A 23,607-nucleotide genomic window follows, 5' to 3' on the forward strand; every position below is an offset into this window, starting at 1 on the left:
AAGTGATTGCCAAAATCTGGAAGTGAATCTACTATCTCGGTCCGAGATGATAGATATTGGCACACCATCTAGTCTGACTATCTCCTTGAGATAAGTTCTGGTGGGTTTTTCCATCTTATCAGTTTCCTTGATGGCTAAGAAGTGAGCGGACTTGGTCAAACGGTCAACCACTACCCATATGGTATCGTAACCGCTTGATGTCTTGGGCAACTTTGTTATAAAGTCCATTGTTATTTGCTCCCACTTCCATTCTGGAATTGATGGTTGTTGTAGCAGGCCAGACGGTTTCTGGTACTCTGCCTTGACCTTGGAGCAGGTCAAACACTTACCGACATAGGTGGCAATTTCTGCCTTCATATTGGGCCACCAATAATGCTTCTTGAGATCAAGATACATCTTGTCTGATCCGAGATGTATCGAGTATCTTGACTTGTGAGCTTCATTTAAAACCAAATCTCTGACTTCTCTAAATCTTGGAGTCCAAATTTGGTTCATGAAGTATCGCGTTCCATCTTCTCTGAGGTCGAACTGTTTGTCCATGCCTCGTAGGTTTTCTTCCAAGATTTTTTCAGGTTTAAGTGCTTCTAGCTGAGCATCACAAATTTGAATAGTGAGGTTCGAGTGGATGGTTAGGGTTAGAGCCTTTACACGAAGGGGTTTTGCTCGTTCCTTCCTGCTTAAAGCATCTGCCACAACATTTGCTTTACCGGGATGATAACGAATTTCGCATTCATAATCATTTAGTAATTCGACCCATCTTCGTTGTCTCATATTGAGCTCTTTTTGATCAAAAATGTGTTGAAGGCTCTTGTGGTCTGTGAATACAATGCACTTTGTCCCGTATAGATAGTGTCTCCAAATCTTCAAGGCAAATACTACGGCTCCCAATTCTAAGTCATGGGTAGTGTAGTTCGTCTCGTTTGGCTTTAGTTGTCGGGATGCATATGCAATAACCTTATTCCTCTGCATCAGTACACACCCTAACCCTTGACATGAGGCATCACAGTATACTACAAAGTCTTCTGTTCCCTCGGGAAGAGACAAAATCGGTGCACTGCATAACAATTGCTTCAATTTTTGGAAGGCGGACTCTTGACTGTCTCCCCAGTCGAACTTTTTGTCTTTCTGGGTTAGTGCGGTGATAGGCTTGGCTATTTTGGAGAAGTTCTCGATAAATCTCCGATAATAGCCTACAAGCCCTAAGAATTGGCGTACTTCGATTGGTGTTGTTAGTGCTTTCCAATTCTTGACAGCTTCAATCTTTGCGGGATCGACATGAATCCCTTTACTGCTGACCACATGACCGAGGAAATGAACTTCGTTAATCCAGAACTCACACTTAGAAAGCTTTGCATAAAGTTTTTCTTTTGTTAGCAGTTCTAGAATTAAACGCAAGTACTGGCCATGTTCTTCCTTGGTTCGTGAGTATATTAATATGTCATCGATGAAGACAATCACGAATTTGTCCAAGTAGGGTTTACACACCCGATTCATAAGGTCCATGAATACAGCAGGTGCGTTGGTCAATCCAAATGGCATCACTAGAAACTCATAGTGACCGTATCTAGTTCGGAATGCCGTCTTTGGAATATCTGCTTCTTGAACTCTAAGTTGATGATAGCCGGATCGTAGGTCGATCTTTGAGTAGTAATAGGATCCTTGTAGTTGGTCGAACAGGTCATCGACCCTCGGGAGTGGATACCGATTTTTGATAGTGAGCTTGTTCAACTCTCGATAGTCGATGCACATCCTAAACGAACCATCCTTCTTTTTGACAAACAATATCGGGGCTCCCCATGGAGAGAAGCTTGGCCGGATAAAGCCTTTGTCGAGAAGTTCTTGAAGTTGACTGGATAATTCTTGCATTTCCGATGGAGCCAGGCGATAAGGAGACCGTGCCACTGGTGCTGCACCCGGGATAAGGTCGATTCGAAATTCAACCGGTATGATAGGAGGTACTCCAGGTAGGTCTTCTGGAAATACGTCTGGGTAGTCACACACTTGTGGTATGTATTTGATTTCGTTACCCTTGCCTTGCGTATCTACCACGTGGGCCAAGAAAGCGTAGCATCTCTTCTGCAAATACTTCCTTGCCTTCATGCAAGTAATGACTCGTAGGTTCTTCCCTGCCTTGTCTCCATAAATCACAAGGACTTCATCGTTTGGTAAGGGTAATCGTACAGCTTTTTTGTAACATAGAATCTCCGCTCGATGGGCTGATAACCAATCCATTCCGATGATTACATCGAAACTTCCAATGGTTATGGGCATTAAGTCGACAGGGAACACGTGATTATTCAGGGTGAGAAGGCAGTTGGTGAGTATTTCTAGGGTGCTTTCTATTTGACCATTGGCTACTTCTACCGTGTAAGCATTATCGAGTTTGCATGATTCATGATTAATCATTTTTTTAAATTTGTGGGAAATAAAACTCTTATCAGCACCAGTGTCAAATAATACAGAGGCATAAATATTGTCGATAGGAAGCGTACCAGTAACCACAGTTGGTTCCTGGCGTGCGTCTCCCGCACCTATCACAAACGCCCTTCCTTGACCACCCTGTCTCTTCAGCTTAGGACAATCTTTCCTGAAATGTCCCGGTTGGTTGCACTCGAAGCAGGTTCGACTTTCTCTTGCGGTAGTATTTGAGGCTGTGTTGCTTGGGTTCTTTTTGCAAAATTTGGCGGTATGACCGCTTAATTTGCAGTTGCTACAGATCATGCAGTCTCTAACATGATGATAATTGCACTTAGGGCAGCGAGGTAAAGTTCCAACGTAGGGCTTTACTGGAGTGGGAGTGGTTGTGACTGCAGCATACACCGTTACATGCTCTGGGTTTCACTTACGGTGTTTGAAGTTCCCTTTTGGCTTCCCCTGGAACCTTCTCTTAGAATTCCCAGTTTGGTTCTTTTCTTTTGCGGGGGCCATGGTGCCTCGTCGGATACATTGTTCAGTCAACTCATAAGCCAGTTGCTTGGCACTGTCAAAAGTTGAGGGTCTGGATGCAGTAACCAGACCTTGGACTGGCGATGCTAATCCCCAAATGTATCTCTCCGTCTTCTTGTCTTCTGAAGGCACCATTCCGGGACAAAGAGTTGCAAGGTCTTCGAATCGGGAGGTATAAGCAGCTACCTCTGATCCTTGCATGGTTGGGTTCCAGAGTTCTTGTTCTAATGCCTGAATCTCCTGCCGTGGGCAATACACTTTAGTCATCATTAGTTTCAGCTGTTCCCATCCCATGGCATAGGCTTCCGCAATTCCCACGGTCTTGGCATGGTTGTTCCACCAAGTTAAGGCAGCATCCATCAGTGTGCAGGTAGCGTACTTAACCCTGCAGTCATCCGGGCGAGAGCTGATGTGGAAGACAGCTTCAATCTTTTCTATCCATCGGGATAGGCCAACAGCTCCTTCAGTTCCGTAGAAGGATCGAGGTTTACAACCCATGAATTCTTTGTATGAGCAGTGTTTGGGATTTCTTTGGGCATCTACAGGAGTACCACTTCCGCTATTTCCAGTATTCCCGTTTCGAGCAGCCTCATAAGTCGCCAAGGCCGTAGCAATCCCTTGTGCAAGCATGTTTTGCATCATAGTGGGATCCATTTGGAAATTTTGGTGGTTATTTGTAGCACTTGGGGCTTCTTCAGGGTCTGGAGTTTCTTCTGTTGTTTGATTTATCTCTGGAGCACTTCTCCTGTTAGTTCGGGGAGTCGGTGGCGGACGAACTCGTGGTTCTTTTCGTCGAGGCATTGTCCTAAACGTTTAGAAAAGACACACTTAAGTTGTTTATGTAAGGATTTTATTGCATTTATTCCTATAATCCCATAGCTTTCCAAGTCATAGAGTATGACTGAATCCTGAAATCCTATCAATTTTCATATGACAGGGGAAAGATGATTGGTTCAGAAATCCTCTAGATTTCCAAATGATAGAAAGGGATTTTAATTGCTAATGATTTTGAAATGCATTAGTCTTTTAAAATGTATATATGGATTCTAAGGTACTAGGTTGCAACAGCGAATCTGGAGAACATTCTCCAATCTCTAAAACTCTCAACCATTGTAGTTTGTCAAACTCCTTGCTCAAGGTTGGTTGTGCACCGGCCCGACCATAAATAACATAGGCGCGCGTTCTAGGGTTATTTGTGGTATGGCTTATGTACGGTACTAACCTTTAATTAAGGCGTTTGACCTAAAGGGTTGAGTTGGTAGTTTTAGTTGAAGGGATGTTTAGAATTTTTATTAAGTGTTCTCATCGCGGGTCAGAGTATATATATATATATATATATATATATATATATATATATATATATATATATATATATATATATATATATATATATAAACTCCTATATATTAAGGTTGGTGGGGTTTGTAGTATTATTAATCTTTGTTTTGTACTTCCCCACTACCATACCGTAAGTAGTCGAGAAGTAGTTCTATTATTGATAATACTTTTATAAGAAGCTACTTGCTATAGTTGTATTCCTCTTTCGAGGATACGAGTTCTCTATAGCCAATTTAGCTCTGATACCAATCTGTCACACCCCCGGCCGAGGCGGCGGAACATGCCGGGCTGTGCGACTAAGTTCATGGATCACAGATAAATTGAATATACAGCACAAGTAAAACAATAAACAAAACAACATTTCATTACATATTTATGTTTTCATACATGGTTCTTACAGATAGTAATATAATAATAATACGAGTTTGCCTTAACAGTTAGGCATAACAGTTCAAAAGTAGAAAATTAAAGTACTTGCGAGCCATATTTTTCCATCGTCTGAGTGTCCCCGAAATTTCACTGATTTCCTGAGAATACATGTATTTTGAAAGTCAACACGAGGTTGGTGAGAGTCACAGGTTTCTGCTAGCCGCAGTAATAATACTTTCAAAAGTCCAAAAGTATATTTTTCTTGTATAACAATAGTTGAAACAATGCTTGTCATGAGTCTTTAAAAGCCAAAAAGTAATTTTATAAATAAATCTATGCTTTTAAAGAAAACGTGTTTGTAATAACTTCATGAAAGTTTAAATATATCCATTGTATGAGTAACCACTATACTTAAAAATAGTTCTGAAAGCAACCAAACCTATGGTTGTAGTGAAAAAGTGAGAGAGATTCCTGTTAATGTTTTTAGTGAGTTCTATAATCAATCTATAGACGAAAAGTACCCCTCCCTACGACGCCTCCTTGGACGTCGTAGTAACGATCGTAGACACATATCACCTGCTTCGATTGATCGGTCGATGGTTGTAGCTAGCAACCGCAGGTGGGGTTGTCGACCCCATATAGATCTATATATATGTACCTCGCTCCGAAGATTAACGATTATAGCAGTATGGGGCAGGCTAAGTGATTAAACTCAGCTAATGAATAGTAGCGTCTCACTCAAAAACCATTAACGAAAAGTTTGTGAATAACTCTCAGCCCTAACTTAATTATAGATAAGTACCGGGCATAATGAATTTTGTAGTATAGTATTTGTAAAAGTCGAGTATGGTTGACGTATTTATAAAAGTATAAATTACTCGCTTTTATGGAGATATGTATTTTAACATAATGGTATTGTACAAGTGTGTAATGCCTAGTATTCAGATATGGAAGTCTTTATAACTTTTAAAATTGTAGCATGTATATCATATAAGGCATATGTATTTGCATAATAAATACTATTTAGCACATGTATTCTCCCCCAAGAATAAATAAAATATTGAAAAGGGGCCGTAACTCTCACCTTATCGAGTGGTTAACGAGTAGTTCTGAAAGTCGAGATGTGTTGCCGAGAGGTCGTGATTTCCGGGATAAATCCGATTTCCTAGAAATATTCGTTATAAATCAATATTTGATGGGAGATTTGGTATTTGAACTAGTATAATGATTTATAATTTTTCTAAATGTTTATTATCTCAAAATTTATTTAAATAATCCATTTAAATAAATTTTTCTAAAAATTTAGTTTATTATTTTCCCAAAATATTTAAATCCCAAAAATTTATTTAAATCAAAATACAATTTTTTTATATATAATTTAAGATTTAACAACAATCAAATATAAAATGTATATATATGTAAAAAAATGAATTTATGAAATTTCTATTTTAATATTTTGAACTTCGATTGAAAGGATTTTTCGAAATTTAGGTAGATTGTGAATATTTCAATTGTATGTTTAGGACTTAGGACCTAGTTTAAAAAAAGTTTTTGGGAGTAAGGGTTGAATCTGGACAATATCATACTTGGGGGACTGCAGGTGGCAAAACCGCATGCACGTTTGTGTATCTGATTCGTGAACAGGAGGGAAACCTCCTGTTCTTCTTCTTCTTCGTCGCAGGTTTATTATAGCCAAAAAAAATTTCTTATGTCATTCGCTAATCAGTCAAAGATGCATGTGATATTTGGAAACATTCTCTAAGGGGTGGAGGTGCTTACCAGTGGCGAAAATGGAGGCCAGAAGTGGTGACGGTGGTTGTCACTGCAACAGGAGGCCGGCGGGGGGTTGACGGAGGTGGTAGTTCGGTGCTGTTGCCTTCGTTCTTCTTTCTTTTACCAGTATTTTGATGCAGGAATTATGGAGAAGCTTTTGGGGATCGAAATTAATAGCAATGACAGCTTAGGGATGAAGTTCTTGGGTGGTGGAAGTGGGTGTTTGAAGGTTGCAATGGGTGGTGGGTGATTGTCGGCAGGAGGGTGAAACGGTGGTGGCAGGAGGCTACTCCGGTGGCCTTCTGATGTTTCTTTCTTGCTTATTTCAACAGGGAAGACCAAAAAGGAGGAGGGAGGGGGCTGTGGTGATTGAAAACAACAGCAGGAATGGGTTGGGGAGGTGATCCATGGTGGTGATGTTGTAACTGTGAGAGAGGGAATTGAGAGAGAAGAAGAAGCTGATGAATTTGAGTGAGTTTATGAGAAGTAGTGGCCTCTATTTATAGTATAAGTCCATAGACACATACTTATCTATGACCATACTTTCAATCCCATGTTTGTACCTTTGGTGAACCTTGCACACAAAGGAGGAGGGTGTAGGAAGGAAAGGCACGTGGATTTGATACCAGCTGGAAGAAGATCAGGTTTTTGGAGTCCTTCACTCCATGTGGGCCCCACATGGGGTCTCCATTTTATGTCCAAAACATGCAAAAAAAACCGGGTGCCTCGGGATTCGTGCATCGAATAGTTTTTTCGAAAGCATTTTTAGATAGAGTATAATTCAGAACCTCAAACGGATTAATTTTTGGAGTTACGGATCTCCGGGAATTTGTGTTTGAAGTTTTGCGTCTTAACGGTAGGCGGTGTCCGTTTTCGCGACTTTCATAAATATTTTCGTAAAAATTATTTCGAGTGTGAAATTAAATAATATACTATATCCTGATTCCAAAAACGCTCTCGGAAATCCCGTCGGCAAAGCGTAAGCGCCTCAACGGATTGTTTTGGTTTACGCGATTAAAGAAAACAATGTTTTACTGTCCGTTTTTCTTATAACGGTTGTATCTTTTGCATACGAACTCCATTTTGGACGTTCTTTATATTTTCGGAAACAGGGGAACACGTACTATCATATTTTAGTGTTTGTTTTGCTCAAAAATGATTAATGCTAAATTTCAGGTTTTCAGACGTATTACCCAACGCTGCAGTTGAGCATTTTGATTTGGTTACCAGGTTGCACGCTTGGACATAAAAATATCATCAGATATTACATAATAATTGAAATTAACTCCTTTATATTTCGTTAGATGCAATCAAAGTTGAATGAGTTAATTACAAATAGATCTTCTGAAATTTAGTCGTTTGAAATCTATGCCCTAAATTCCGGGATGTCACATTACACTAGGGTAATCTCCAACCGACAAACTATGATAGAACATTCGGCCCATATACCACAACCCATGTTGTCCACATATACCCTCGCTGTCGGCTGCCTTATGCATGCAAATTATGCACAAAACATGATCTAATTGACTGTCGAATAATAGACTTTACCCTAAGACCACAAGAAATACGGTCAAATCAGATATTCTAAGGAAATAAGATCCTAACCGTATACAATTTTCAAAACATACACATTGCAGTTACAAATGCCAATTATCATTCTCATTCCATAATGACATCCAATATCCTCATGGCTACAAGCACCACATATCACGCCAACCTATTGTTGACTACTCAGCGCTAGCATTCAAGTCTACCAGCTTATACAACATATACAGGCATCTCCCCTATCCCTAACTAGCATGCGATTCACAGATTAATAATCAAATTATAACAGATAACAAATGTGGGTATTCTGAGGAAACTTACTCGAGCTCGGCTGATTACATGCACCACACCCTTTCTTGTCTTAGAAATTCTTTACTTAAAACATTTTTTATTTTGAAATCTTTACTGATCCTCAGTCTGAGCTCAGACACACCCGGAAGTATGTTTGAATCCCTCAAACCAAGGCTCTGATACCAACTTGTAACGACCCAAAAATGAAAGATAAAAATTTAATTTTTTTTATATAGCTAAAACATTGATACCATTTATTTAAACATTTCAAATCATCGTAAAGTAAAACATTTATCAGAGTTCATCCCAAAATCATTCATTGCGGAAATCATAGGTGTGTGCACTGCGATCAATCTGAGCTCTTCTTTTCCAAATTAGTGATACCTGAAACCAAAACTGAAAACCGTAAGCACAAAGCTTAGTGAGTCCCCCAGAGCATACCCCACACACAATCCACATAACACATATCATATTAGGTGTAAAAGCTATCTCTACCACATAAGTCCTACATATAATCATATAAGGAAGCCATGGAAACCCGCTAGGGTCTTACACCTAGTGCCACGGGAACCCCCACGTGGTCTTATCTGCCATGGGAACCCCCACATGGTCTTCCTGCCTTGGGAACCCCCACAATGTCTTCCTGCCAAAAAAGACATAATGCAAGCTATACATACAAACATATGAGCTAAACATACAAACATATAAGGATGCCCTGGAAACCCTCCAAGGCTTTATAACGGGTGCCACTGGAACCCCCACGTGGTGTTAGCCTACTGCCACGGGAACCCCCACATGGCCTTATATCCGACAGCCTCGGGAACCCCCGAGGTCTTCCATGCAAGTATCACAAAGACAACTAGCACACCAGATACCACACAATCAACTAGCATACTGCATATATAATTATTTCCCATGGGAACCCCCACATGGTCTTCACATAAATACATAATGTATCAATTGCACATTCGCAACAATCATCACAACTAGATAAATGGTCCGGCCTTGGTGTCTTAGACCCATTGGGATGGTGAGAAGACTCACCTCGCAATGCGGAGCTTTCCGCATGAATTCCTTAGCTGCTGCCTTGCCAGTTTCCCGAGCTGTCGCTACCAATCAATATACCCAATTAGCAATTGGTTCACATACCATAATCCTTATTCCATGCATAGGGTAAAATGACCACTTACCCCTGGCCCAGTATGATCCAAAACTAAGGCTTAAACCCAAAACAAAAGCCCAACATTATGATGTCCATAAAACCATCAATGGCCCAATTTTCCAAATTGGGCCCGGACCTTTCTAATGGACCTTATTCTAAAGCCCAATATTCTCCTTAGTTAATAATCTTGTCCACAATCAGCCTGCAAAGGCCCACAACAATCTAATTAAAGAATTGGCCCAAACCGAGGCCCACAAATGTGAAATCCATTTCTATATTAGGCCACAAGGCCTAATAGGCCCAAATATTCCAATATTGGCCCAAGATACATTCAAACCCATCAAACCGCAAATCCAGGCCCAAAAAAATTAGGGCCCAAAGGTGTGAAGTCCACTAAGGCCCAAGTGTTCCTGAGAGCGTATGCCTGGCGTACCTCTTCTGTACATTTAGCGTACTGGACAAATGCATTGTACGCACAACGTACTATATAGTACGCCCAGCGTACAAACAGCTCCAGCCCAAAATCCATTAAGTGCTTAATACTTGATCCCTCCAGTCCAAATCACAGATCTGAGCTATACTTAACGTCTAAACCCATAAAGTCACTGACTTGGTGACTTTGCATGCCCCAAACAAACCCAAACTCCAAAAAATGGCGTTCTACTTCCATAAAAGTGACCCTAACTCATGCATGAACCCATTAAGACCTTCTAGATGGCAATTTTCGGTCTTAGGGACTCAAATAGCATCAAAGGTGGCAACCCCAAGTCTAAGAATCAAATTTGAGCCATAAAGCTTCATCCTTGGGACCAAAAAGGGACCAAAACCCAAAAATGGTAGATATAAGAGATGAATGATCTAGTTCAAAGTTTTATACCTTCATCAAGATGAAAATGAGTCCTAAAAGCAAGATCCATAAGCTCCTCCTTGATTCCATTCTTTGCATCAAACTCCATCTTCTTGAAAATGGATCAAACACCTCAAAAATGGACTCCATAAGCTCAAAATGCCACCATGGATGATCTATGACGATTTCTAGGGTTTAGAGGGGTGGAGGCTGAATATATTAGGGTTAGGTTATCAGATAAGGAGCTTAAATAGGGTCCAAGACCCTAAAATAGGGTTCTGATCTAACTGGAGTACGCCCAACGTACCCCGAGGAATATTCGCGACCATCCCTGTCAGTACATCTAGCGTACTCCAAGGTACGCCTAGCGTACTACCTTCTTCACTAGTACGCCCCACGTACTCTTTGTGTATGCCCCGTGTACTCGGCTAAGCCTGAAAACCATGAAACTTCCGAAGGCCATAACTTCTTTGTTATAAGCCCGATTACGACGATCCTTATATTCACGAAAAGCTGACGAGAAGCCCTACACTTCTAACAACTCAAACCTTTTTAAGACCTTCTGAACAAAAATCCATTTTCCACAAAAGCCCGAACTGCCACTTTACCAAAATACGCATAGACTCCAAAACATGAATCGAACACCTGGATCACTTCTAATACATCACCCACACCCAAGTGGGCCTAGATTTTACCTTCCTAAAAGCCATAATATTTATAATGACCGACCTTCGAGCCACAGCCTCAGACTAGGAGTCAAATTGGAACAGAGCATTACAAAGAAGTTTATGATCCAAAAACTATGATCAATAATTTCTATGATCCAAAGCGTTTTTATTACGATGAGCAATTTATATAATATTGATTATCAAAATTAGGACGGTAACTATTGATAAGTTACTTTTAAGATCCAAAAGCTATGATATACAATATCCATGATTAAAAAAGGAGACATGAATCATAAGGTAAGTTTTGGATCATGATATGATCTAAAAAACATGATCCAAATAATATAACCAATAAATTTTTTTTATAAAAAATAACATAAGATGAGGATCATAGAACTTACTATAAGATGGACAATTTTTATAAGTTGGGAAATTTTCATAAGGTGGACAAAAAAATGATTGATATACTCATAATGATCCATAAACTTTCAATAAGATGGAACGTAACATCCATAAATTTCATAAAAATTTAAACTTTTTCAAACCAACCAAAAATCATAATTGTTTACATTGTAGTTTTCAAAACATGTTTAATATCCGAGTTTTCCCAAAATCACAAGACACAACATGAGGAGGTGCATGATCAAGCCTTTACCTTCCCACGATCATCTGAGGTACCTGAAACATAACCTAAAAATGTAAGCCCAAAGCTTAGCAAGTTTCCTCCAAAGTACCAACACAACAAATAACACATATACAATAACAACATACTATGGGTCCATCAACCATCAGGTTGGAATACCCCAGGCCCCTAAACCATCGGGTTGGAATGCCAACATAATATAGGTCCAATCAACCATCGGGTTGGAATACCCCAGACCCCTTAACCATCGGGTTGGAGTGCCAACAAACTATGGGTCCAATCATCCTCGGGATGGAATACCCTAGGCCCTCAACCATCGGGTTAGAATTCCCCGACCTGTTGGCGTAGGCACAAAGCAGTGAAGCCTCAGCCACCGACCAAACATGTGCACATATAACAATCGATAGCCAGTCAAACGGATCTACAGATCACTAAGCATAACAACATCCTATCTACTAGGATACCGATCAATAGATCACAACAACACAAATAACATGTATAAAAGGATATCAATCCAATGGGCCGACATCGGTGCCTTTGACCCGCAAGAACAGTGAGAAAAACTCACCTCATAAGCTGAACAAAACTGATAAGGCCCAAATCCGAATCTCAACTCTCAACTAAAAAGCCTACAACCACCAAATGACAAATTCCATCAAAATCCGAACAATACCCAAAATACCCTCAAAAGTCAAACTTGCTCAAACATGGTCAAACTTGGTCAAACCTGATCAAACTTAAAGTTAAGTGGTCATAGTCCATAACACCACTGAGTCAACCCATCCGAGGCAACCCTACCGAGTTAACTCAACATGGGTTGACCCATGCGAGTACGAGGGGCGTTCCTAGAAGTATGCTTAGCATATGCAAGGCCTCACATTGACCATGTTATGAGGTGGTTGACCGAGTACGCGGGGCATACTCCCACCTACGTGGGGCGTACCCTCGCATAACCCATAACTTATTTAAGTGCCTAATGGGTTAAGCAATTAAGCCCAAACTTCAGATCCATGGTCCAAATGCACCCTAGAGTCATAAAAGTCTCCAACTTTATGACTTTACACGTCCAAAAAGTCCTTAATACATGGTCTTAATTCATTAAGACATTCCTCAAGATGCATGAGACACTTCTAGCAATTGGTTCCTCGTTTTTATGACTAAGGACTCCTCCAAGGATCTGAAAGGACAACTCAAAACATCCAGAACATGCCATGCTTAATATGGAGCATTTAGGACCAAAAAGAAGCATAAAAAACACCTTATAAAGAGATCTAGCAAAAAATCCATCAAGGTATGAACTTTATACCTTGGGATGATGTAGAAAAGGGAAAAACTTCCAAATCCAAGCCTTGTTTCAAGCTTCCAAGCTCCTTGATGCAACTTCTTCTTCCTTAAACACACCAATAACACACTCTTTAGCTCAAAACACACTCACTAAGGGTTAAGGTTTGCCAAAGACGACTCAAAGGGTATAGAGGCTGAAAAGGTGGGGTAAAATGAGCCATAATGATGCTTATATACCTCCCAAACCCTATAAATTAGGGTTTTCTCCTGACAAGAGTACGCCCCATGTATATAAGTGTACGCCCAACGTACCCTCTTGTACGCTTAGCATACTGTAACACCCATGACTTGAGGTAATCATAAATTTAATATCTTTGTAATTAATTGTTGGGCTATGAGATAAATAATGGATTATTGAGTTGGGCCTTAGCAAGTGGGATGTTATGTTTGGGGTGCTCGAAGACGTACATTGGGCGTAAGCTTGACGTACGTGGGGGGTAGTGCAACATTGGATACGGGAGGCGAAGGTGCGTACGCCAGCGTACACAAGCAAAATCAAAACCCTAATTTTTAGGGTTTAAGCCATATAAATACAATATTATGTCCCAAACCCTAGCCTCCTTACTAGCCACCTCGACTCAGAAACCCTAGAAACCTTTCATTCTTCATCCTTGCATGTTATTGGCCTTGTGAAGCTTATTTCGGAGATTTGAAGCTTGGAAGGAGAATGAAGAAGTTGAAGAAGAAGAACTTGAGTAGCTTGAGCTTGAGGATCTGGGATAACACCACCATTTGGCATTCATTGGAGGTACAAAGCTCTCAACTTGCCTCATGAATGCTTAGATCTATGTTATGGGTGTTTTGGAACTTTTTAGGTCCCAAAAATGGATTTTTATGGTTCAAATCTGTTTCTAGGCTAAGGGTTGCCACCCTTAGTGCTATATGAGTCCCAAGAGCAGTAAAGTTTCAATCTTGAAGGTCCTTTGTGTGACCATGCAGGAGTTCTAGTCATTTCCATGGAAGTTAGTGGCTATATTACAATTGTGGGTCCATTTGGTGGGTTGCAAGCCATCAAGTAATCGTCTTTATGAATTAAGACATGTTAACGAACTCAGATCTATATTTTAGGCTTAAGGTCTTAAGGGATTATGCACTTTTGAGGAATATGGCTTAACAGGGATTACGCGCAGCATACAAGCCATGCAACCTATACGCTTAGTGTATAGAGGAGTATGTCCTGTGTATTCGCTGATTTTGGGCTTCACATCATTGTGCCTTGGTTTGGGCCAATCTTTGGGCTTCTTAGATATTGGGCCTTAGTGGGTCATCAGAAGTTAGTTATTGGGCTAAGGACATGTTTGGGCTTAAAGGAAGGCTCATTTGAGAAGTTGGACCCAATTTAGAAAATTGGGCCATTAGTAGGCTTGAAAAGACTTTATGGAATTGGGCCCTACATGTTAAGAATTTGAACCTAGGTCATGGACCAAAGTAGATCAGGGGTAAATGGTCATTTTACCCTAAGAAGGATTATTGGATTTTGACTAAGTGGTATTTGGTAATGATAGCTCGAGGAGTCGTGGAAGCAGCCGTTAGAGATTCCTTACCGTGAGATTCTGCATTTAGCTCTGAGAGGTGAGTTTCCTCCTGTAGGACCAGGTCGAAGACACCAATGCCAACCCGTTTATGTATGTTAGTATGTTCCAGACTAACATCTGATGTCGGGCAATCCCCAATATAGGCTATTATGTTTCTAGATTTCGATCCGATGTCGAGCGGTGTCCGAGTAATGTTTGTATGCTTGATGTTTTCATGATTCATGCATGTGCTTGTTTTTTATATGTTTCCAAACTTTGGTCCGATGTCGGGGAAAGCCCGAGGAATGTTTGTATGCATCCGAATTTCGATACGATGCCGGGTGGGGCCCGAGGAATGTTTATATGTTTATGTTATGTGATTATTTGTGTGTATTTGTTGATATGCTATATGTATACTGATCTTTGCTCGATGTTGGGCGAGGCCCGATGCCGAGCGGGGACCAATATCAGACTTCGGTCCGATACCGAGCGGGGCCCGATTTTGCGGGCAAGGCCCATGTTATGTTATTATGTGATTATGTGTATGGTATGTGGTAGTTTGGGGAGACTCACTAAGCTTCGTGCTTACAGTTTTCAATTTTGGTTTTAGGTACTTCCGGTAGCAAGGGGAATAGCTCGGGATGACTGCAGTGCACACACCATGTTTTTAGCCTGGGATGTTATTACTCTGATATATCTTATACATGATTATGATGTTTTGAGATACAATGACTTATGAATTCATGTGATGATTTGATAACTATGGTTTTATTAATAATTAAAAATGAAATTTTTGGACCGTATTTTTTGCATGTTTTGTTGGGGTTTGAGAATTCTAACACTCCTAAGGTGTACATGCAACCTTAAATACCTTGGATCTATGTTTTCCTCTATTATACATGCAAACTTGAACTTTCCAAGGTATTACCCTAACTAGCATACAAAACTTTGATACTTGGGTAATAAAATAAGTTAGATAGCATACCTTTTCTTGTAGCTTGTTGGAAACCTTGAACCTTTGGCATTTAAGAGCTTAGCGCCAATAGTATGAATGCCTCAAGTGGAATCACAACACACCTAGAACAAAGGATAACTTGAGAAGAGATTCCTTGCATACACAAATCGGCTAGCCCTCTAGTATTCCACTTAAGTGCCAATTTCATGAGTTAGAGGGGTTCTTATATAGTGTGGAAAACTAGGGTTACACCATGTAAACCCTAATGAATTTCCATATCCCTCATGCTCCATGGGTTAAAACCTCCATGGAGTATCCATGGGTTACCACATGGGTTTATCCCAACATGAAGAACTATGGATCATAAGCCCACTTTATAAGAATGAATGATTTACCAAATAAACCCCTTATATTTAATTAGCCTCTTTTTTATCACAAATTAATTATTGATCAATACTAATTAAACAATATGATTTCATATTAATATATTATAACTTATAATATATTAATAAACCATAAATAACTTCTTCTCAAAAGCACATCCTATCAAATTGTCCTGATGATATGCAACCCAAATGGACCATGCTACTCTCGGGTGAAGTACATACCAATAATAGTTATGGACTTAGATACTAATCCAACATGTTTCACATACTCATCCTGCTCAAATTATCAAAATTCCACAAGGCTTCAAGGCTCATTCTCATGGACTTAGGGATTGAAATGCCATATGATAAAACCATAGTGATGAATTTAGAAGTACCTGAATCCAAGGATGTTACAAATCTCCCCCACTTGAACTAGACTTCATCCTCGAAGTCTGCTGCAATGAACATATCTGGATAATGTTGCCGCATCTCAGCCTCCGGCTCCGAGGTCCACTCGGAGCCCCTCTGGTGCTGCCACCGTACCTTCACCAAAGGTACTTCCTTGCTACGCAAAACCTTTACCTTCCTTTCCAAAATAGCTACTGGCCTCTCAACATAGTTCAGGCGCTCATCAACCTGAATATCAACCAAGGAAACCACTGCATCCTCATCCAACACGCACTTTCGCAGCTGCAAAACATGGAAAGTGTTGTGAATCTGACTGAGCTCCTCAGGAAGATCCAATCTATAAGCAACTTTGCCAACCCTAGAAACAACCCGAAATGGACGAATATATCGTGGACCCAATTTCGCTCTCTTCCTGAAGCGAATCACACCTTTCCAAGATGAGACTTTCAGTAACACCATGTCGCCAACCTGAAACTCCAACTCAGACCGACGCCGGTCGGCATAGCTCTTTTGTCGACTCTGAGCAGCCTGCAATCTCTGCCTAATCCGCTGAATCATCTCCATAGTCTAAAGGATCACTTCGGTCTGCCCCATAACCCTATGACCAACCTACCTCAAACAAACCGAGGTACGACATCTCCACCCATACAAGAGCTCAAAAGGCGGAGCACCAACGCTGGAGTGATAATTTTTGTTGTAGGACAACTCCGCAAGAGGTAGGTAGGAGTCCCAACTCCCACTAAATCAATGACACAAGCCCGCAACATATCCTCAAGTATCTGTATCGTCTGCTCACTCTGACCATCGATCTGCGGATGATAAGCTATGTTGAAGTGCAACCTCGTGACTAGTTCCTCATGGAACTTCTGCCAAAAACGGGAGGTGAATCGAACATCATGGTCTGAAACAATGGAGACCGAAACCCCATGGCGAGCAACGATCTCGTGAAAATACATATCGGCCAACTTCTCGGATGAATAACTCTCCTGAATCGCCAGGAAGTGGGCACTCTTGGTCAATCGGTCCACGATGAACCAGATAGCATCGAAACCCTTTGTCGTCTTCGGCAATTTGGTGATGAAATCCATCAAAATCTACTCCCATTTCCACATGGGAACCTCTAGAGGCTGCAGCCTGCTATGCGGTCTCTGATGCTTAACCTTGACCATCCTGCAAGTCATGCACCTCTCCACGTAGTAGGCTATCTCCCTCTTCATACATGACCACCAATAGCTCAATCTTAAATCCCGATACATCTTGGTGGCCCCTGAATGGATAGAAATATGAGACTCATGAGTCTCCTCCAACACAATTTGTCTGACCCCACCAGACATAGGAACTCATATCTGACCACAACGGGTCAATAATTCACGACTATCCGGAACAAATCTGGCGTTCTCACCCATGATCCTCTCTATCTTCCAGTTCTCTTCCCGAACACCCTCGGCTTGAGCCTCCCTAATCAATCCCAAAAGCGGAGAATCCACTGATATCCTCATACACAATACCCCATCTGAAGACCCAGTTGACTTATGGCTCAAAGCATCCGCCACTACATTCGCTTTACCCGGATGGTATACGTCCAACCACTATGCTTCCTCATGTTCAAGTTCGGCTGATCCATAATATGTCTCAAACTCTTGTGTTCCGTGTAGATAGTACAACAGACCCCATAAAGATAATGCCTCCAAATATTGAGGGCGAAAACCACTACCCCTATCTCTAGATCATGTGTGGGGTACCTCGTCTCGTGCGGCTTCAACTACCACGAAGCATACACTATCACCCGTCCTCTCTACATGAGGACCGCCCCCCAAAAAACCATCAAGGTATGAACTTTATACCTTGGAATGATGGAGAAAAGGGCAAAACTTCCAGATCCAAGCCTTGCTTCAGGATTCTAAGTTCCTTGATGCAACTTCTTCTTCCTTAAACACACCAACAACAGACTCTTTAGCTCAAAACATACATATATGCCAAAGACAACTCAAAGTGTATGGAGGTTGAAAAGGTGGGGTGAAATGAGCCATAATGATGTTTATATACCACCCAAACCCTAAAAAATAGGGTTTTCTCCTGACAAAAGTATGCCCCACGTACATAAGTGTACGTCGAGCATACTAGGGTGCACCCTAGTACACTCAACGTACCCTCATGTACGCTTAGCGTACTCAACCTGCTCAAATTATCAAAATGGCACAAGGCTTCAAGGCTCATTCACATGGACTTAGGGACTGAAATGCCATATGATAAAACCATAGGGATGAATTTATAAGTACCTGAATCTCGGGATATTACATGGAAAAATTGTATAAAATGGAGCATAAAACTTTATGACATTAATCATAAGCATACAAACGAATATCTTTCATATCCAAATTCATGTATTACTAATTAAATGCATTCATAGCAACCATAATATTTATAAATAGAAGAATAAAATCCAAAACATCAAAGATGTTGCCAAAAGAAATCACTTTAACTTAAGCATACTACACCATAAAGTTTTGTACATGCCATTTAAATTTGTGATTGCTTCTTGTTTTCCATTCCGTTTAATTCCCATAATTGTAAAGTTTAACTCAAAACCTAATTTACATAAAAGATGAATCAAGTAAAATAGTCGCACAACTATTATTTTAAGTAAAATTTTGACATGTAAAACAGTATGAAAACATCAACATAGAAAAGTATAATATACCTGAAGAACATTCTCATTTTCATTGTTGAAGGGTCTTTGAAAAAGATCCATGATACAATATTTGATGTTCACGTGGATCTACATTAGTCGTATCATCCTAAATCCATCTCAATTTATATTAGCAAGCTTCAAAATTTCACGACTTTTATCATATTTATGAACTGATAATAAAAACTTCAGTTAACATTCAACCAACATTTAAACTCTAGTAAGAACAAAAAATGAAACACAAAATTACAATAAAAAAAACCAAAAAAAGGCTTTAGAAACTAGGGTTTCAAACAAAAAACAAAGAAGAGCTATAAAGAAAATACATATAATAAAAGAAAATATGTTCAAATCGAGTTTACTTTCTTCCATTGACTTCGAAACTATAACACAAATGAGTAATCAATATGAAAGTTTGATGATAGTAAAAGAAAACAAACTTAAATACTAAGATTTAAATTAATTTTTTGAAACTAATTAGGTAAGTACAAGCAAAAGAAGATCAAAGAGGAAAAAAAGGTAACAACCCCCCGCCCCCCCCCCCCCCCCCCCCCCCTAAAACTAGCTTTTCAAACAAAAAAATGAAAAAAACACTATAAAAACACAAATAATCAAAGAAAATGTACTCAAATCAAGTTTACCCGGTCACATTGACTTCAAAAATATAAACCAAACGTTCATTCGATGTCGATGTTCGAAGAAATTGAAAGGAAAAAAAAACTAAAATGCGAAGATCTAGACTAATTTCCATAACATACACCGATTTCAGATGAGTTTACAAGATTTGAAACGAAATTTAGACTACGATTTAGGATTCAGTAGCATATTTGACAAGTTTTCCCTCAAATATTTTTCCTTTAAGATGAAAAATAGAAAAAATTCTCGGTAATTTCAAAATTGCCACCACAAATTTTAAAAGAAAAATAGGAAAAATCAGATTTATCATAGCCACACATATTTCAAAATCAATTGTCAAAAATTGTCATCGTGGTTTTTATCATTTTTTGAGTTCCTATCCAATCGCACACACACACACACACACACACACACACACACACACACATATATATATATATATATATATATACCTATATATGGTTAAATTATCACAAGAACTTAAAGATTTGCGAGAACTCCTAAACCACTCATCAATTTTCAAAACCAAGATCATCATTAGTCTTAAAATAAAGCGACTAAGCCATATCTAGACTCAAAAAAACATTTGACCATGTTTTTTTTTGAAATGTGCATGTATACGCATTTGAATGTTCATATATATATATATATATATATATATATATATATATATATATATGTGTGTGTGTGTGTGTGTGTGTTTTCAATAATTTTCAAACCAACACAACAATAAAATTCTAATACCTGTCTTTAAGAGAATCGCAATTTGGAAACATAAAAAAAACACAGAAAACAAAAGCATGCATGCATCTTTAAGTTCTCATAAATCAACCATTTACCTAATTTATAAACAAAAGCATGGATTTGTCTTAGTCGATGGTGTGTAGAAGTCCAAGGGTGTTTTTGGTTTTGAAAAATGATTAGCGGATTACGAGTTCTTGAGTTCTCATAAATCTTTAAGTTCTTAAAAGAACTTAACTCTTTCTCTCTCTCTCTCTCTCTCTCTCTATATATATATATATATATATATATATATATATATATATATATATATGTGTGTGTGTGTGTGTGTGTGTGTGTGAGAGAGAGAGAGAGAGAGAGAGAGTTTATAAATTAGGTAAATGGTTGATTTTATTATTATAGTATATAGTATCATTGCTAAATGAGGGAGGGTTGTTGGTAAATTGTTTCATTTATTGTATTTAAGTGTAATGAGTTGATTTGTTGACAAAAAATAATCTTACTGAATAGTAAATAAGTAAGAAATGTGTGAAGTGCACATTTGTTTAAGTTTATTCAAAATTCAAAGTAGACTATCATTTAGGGATGAAACCCCTGAACAAACGGGGGTTCGGGGGCAGCGCCCCTAGTTATGAGGTCTAAGGGGTGACAGCCCCTAGCAAGGTCCAAGGGATAGAACCCCTCGTTGGAAAACTAATTTGGACTTCATCTGCACTTTAATTAAAACCGGTTTTGTGACACTTTTTGACTGTTGGAAAACTGTTTTATGACAGTTTGAATAGTTTTATGACAGAGAAAACTGTATTTTTATAGTTTTCATACAAGGAGATTTATAATTCGTTTTTGGTCTTCTTCTTCTGGTACTTGATGAATTTTATAACATCCAATTCTTTGTTCTTGTTTTTAGAATTTCTGAGTCTTATCCGATTGAGGATTTGGGAGTACCACCCAAATACTTCGATTTGAAAGTGTTTACATAATTTTTAGAAATTTCAAATGTTTTTACCCTCAAATTTCTAACACATAACATCATAAAATTAGAGATTTAGGGTTTAAAATATTACGATACTAAAATAAAAATTAGGTTACGAAAGTACCAAGAGAAGACAAAGAAAAGTAAGAAGAATTTTCTTTTTGATGTGTCAATGTGATATCTTTTCATCTTTGGTGGATTGAAGTTAATGTTGTGGGTTTTGAAGAGAAAAACATCATTTTTTATGTTTGTTGTTGCGTTGAAGTAGACGGGAATACAAATAATGAAGGGATTTTTTTTTTTTTTTTTGTTTTTGTTTTTGTTGTTTGTCCATGTTGCTAAACGTGAACAAAAAAAACACCAAGAAAATGAGTTTTAATTTGGAGTCTAGATAATTAACCTGTTTTATACATGTTTACTCATAGTCTGGACCCCAAATAAGTGGGACGCTAACGGAATCTAAGACATTTCAAGCCAAATTTTTTGTTATTATTTTGTTTGGATAGAAACATTGTAAAGCAACTGTCTACAATTTATTCAATATTCACTTTTGGCAAGATTGGAGGGGGAGAGGTGCATGTGAAACCCACGTGTTATTGTTGATGTGTTTGGAGCATAAACACATCAACTTTGGCCCCATTCAAGTCAAAACACATTCAATCATAATTTTAGTGTTCCTCATTCATGCACACCATTATTATAAAATTCTAACCAATCTTTAGTATAATTTGTTATTAAGTAATATTTATATAAATTATTAATAAGGATGCAACATTTAGTCTTGATTTATTGTTAAGTAATATTTACATAAATTATTGGTATTTTCGTTTAGGCCACACCATCTTTAAAAAGTAAAAAATTGTGTTTGGTGACATGGTAAACTCATATATATTTTAAACAAGAGAATGGAAAGCTGTCGATACCATAAGAAAGAAGACATATGTTCCTTTTGAAAAAGATAGAGACCAAATTCAATGTCACAAAAACTTTGTAAGATTGTTAAAACAAAAATATACACATCATACGATATTTATAAAACTAAGATTTTTTCTTGAATCTCATATATTTAAAACCTTATTTTTTAACTTTCTCAAACCATATTCATTTAAAACCCTCATTTTTAACTAATGCAACTCAAAAGTTTTCTTAATTATGATTTAACACTCAAAAGTTTTATAACTTATATTATGTTTAATTAGCATTTAGTGAAAAGTTTACTATAAAAATGCCAATCTTTTGGGACGACATGCATACAAATTATAAAACTAACATTTTTCTTGAATCTCATGCATTTAAACCTCATTTTTTAACTTCCTCAAACCATATATATTTGAAACCCCCATTTTTAACTAATGCGACTCAAAAAATTTCTTAATTATGATTTAACACTCAAAAGTTTTATAACTTATATTATATTTAATTAGCATTTAGTGAGAAGTTTACTATAAAAATACCAATTTTTTGGGAAGACATGCATACAAATCATATACAAATTTCAGAAAGAAAACAAACTTAAAGGTTTTTGTGTTCGGTTGAGGTCTTATGACCACTTTTGAAGATATGTTATTATATTAGAGTTTTAATTTGTAAGTTTGTTATACTAATTCGTTTTTATATTTTCTTCGTTTTTGGATTATCGTAATACACTTTTGGAGATGTGCTATTATATTAGAGCTTTTAATTTGTAAGTATGTTATACTAATTCGTTTTTATATTTTCTTCGTTTTTGGATTATTGTAATACAGTCGTTGTATATTGTGATTTAATCATTAATATATTGATCATATGTTATATATGGTGATGTCGAAAATATTTAATTAAATATCTTAAACATGTTTTTTTTGTTTTGTAATTGTTCCGTTTCAAAAAGATAATTGATTAAAACTCATACATATGTTATACTTTCCATCTCTCTCTCTCTCTCTCTCTCTATATATATATATATATATATATATATATATAGGGTTAAGTTATTTTGTTTTCACTATTTATTGTGTGCATGTATGATTGATTCTGGACCAATCATTTTGGTTATTTTAATAAAGTAATTAATGCATATTACATGTTGAAGATATAATGAGTACTAATTACATCTTCAGCATTTAATATGCATTAATTATTTTCTTAAAATAATTAAAATGATTGGTTCAGAATCAATTATACATGCAGACAATAGATAGCGAAAACATTTGAACCTAACTATCTCTCTCTCTCTCTCTCTCTCTCTATATATATATATATATATATATATATATATATATATATATATATATATATATATATATATATATATATATATATATATATATATATATATATATTAGACGTCAAAACACTTCAACCAAAATTCATTTAAAATCTAATATTTCAAATGCTTTTTAATAATGATTGTAA

The 23,607-nt window shown here is 37.9% G+C and overlaps 1 protein-coding gene across 1 annotated transcript; it reads right to left on the minus strand.

The window, feature by feature from the left end:
* Positions 1 to 2,838: 2,838 nt before the first annotated feature.
* Positions 2,839 to 3,747, minus strand: LOC128126074 (uncharacterized). The gene has a single exon (XM_052763804.1). It carries the CDS (start codon positions 3,745 to 3,747, stop codon positions 2,839 to 2,841), a length of 909 nt encoding a protein of 302 aa, XP_052619764.1.
* Between the last annotated feature and the right edge of the window lie 19,860 nt (positions 3,748 to 23,607).

This window comes from Lactuca sativa, chromosome 5, assembly GCF_002870075.4.
Source record: "Lactuca sativa cultivar Salinas chromosome 5, Lsat_Salinas_v11, whole genome shotgun sequence".
In the NCBI taxonomy this organism is placed as follows: domain Eukaryota; kingdom Viridiplantae; phylum Streptophyta; class Magnoliopsida; order Asterales; family Asteraceae; genus Lactuca; species Lactuca sativa.

Excerpts from the sequence above, each read along its gene's own strand:
- LOC128126074 (XM_052763804.1), bottom strand. The coding sequence starts at position 3,747 with ATGCCTCGACGAAAAGAACCACGAGTTCGTCCGCCACCGACTCCCCGA.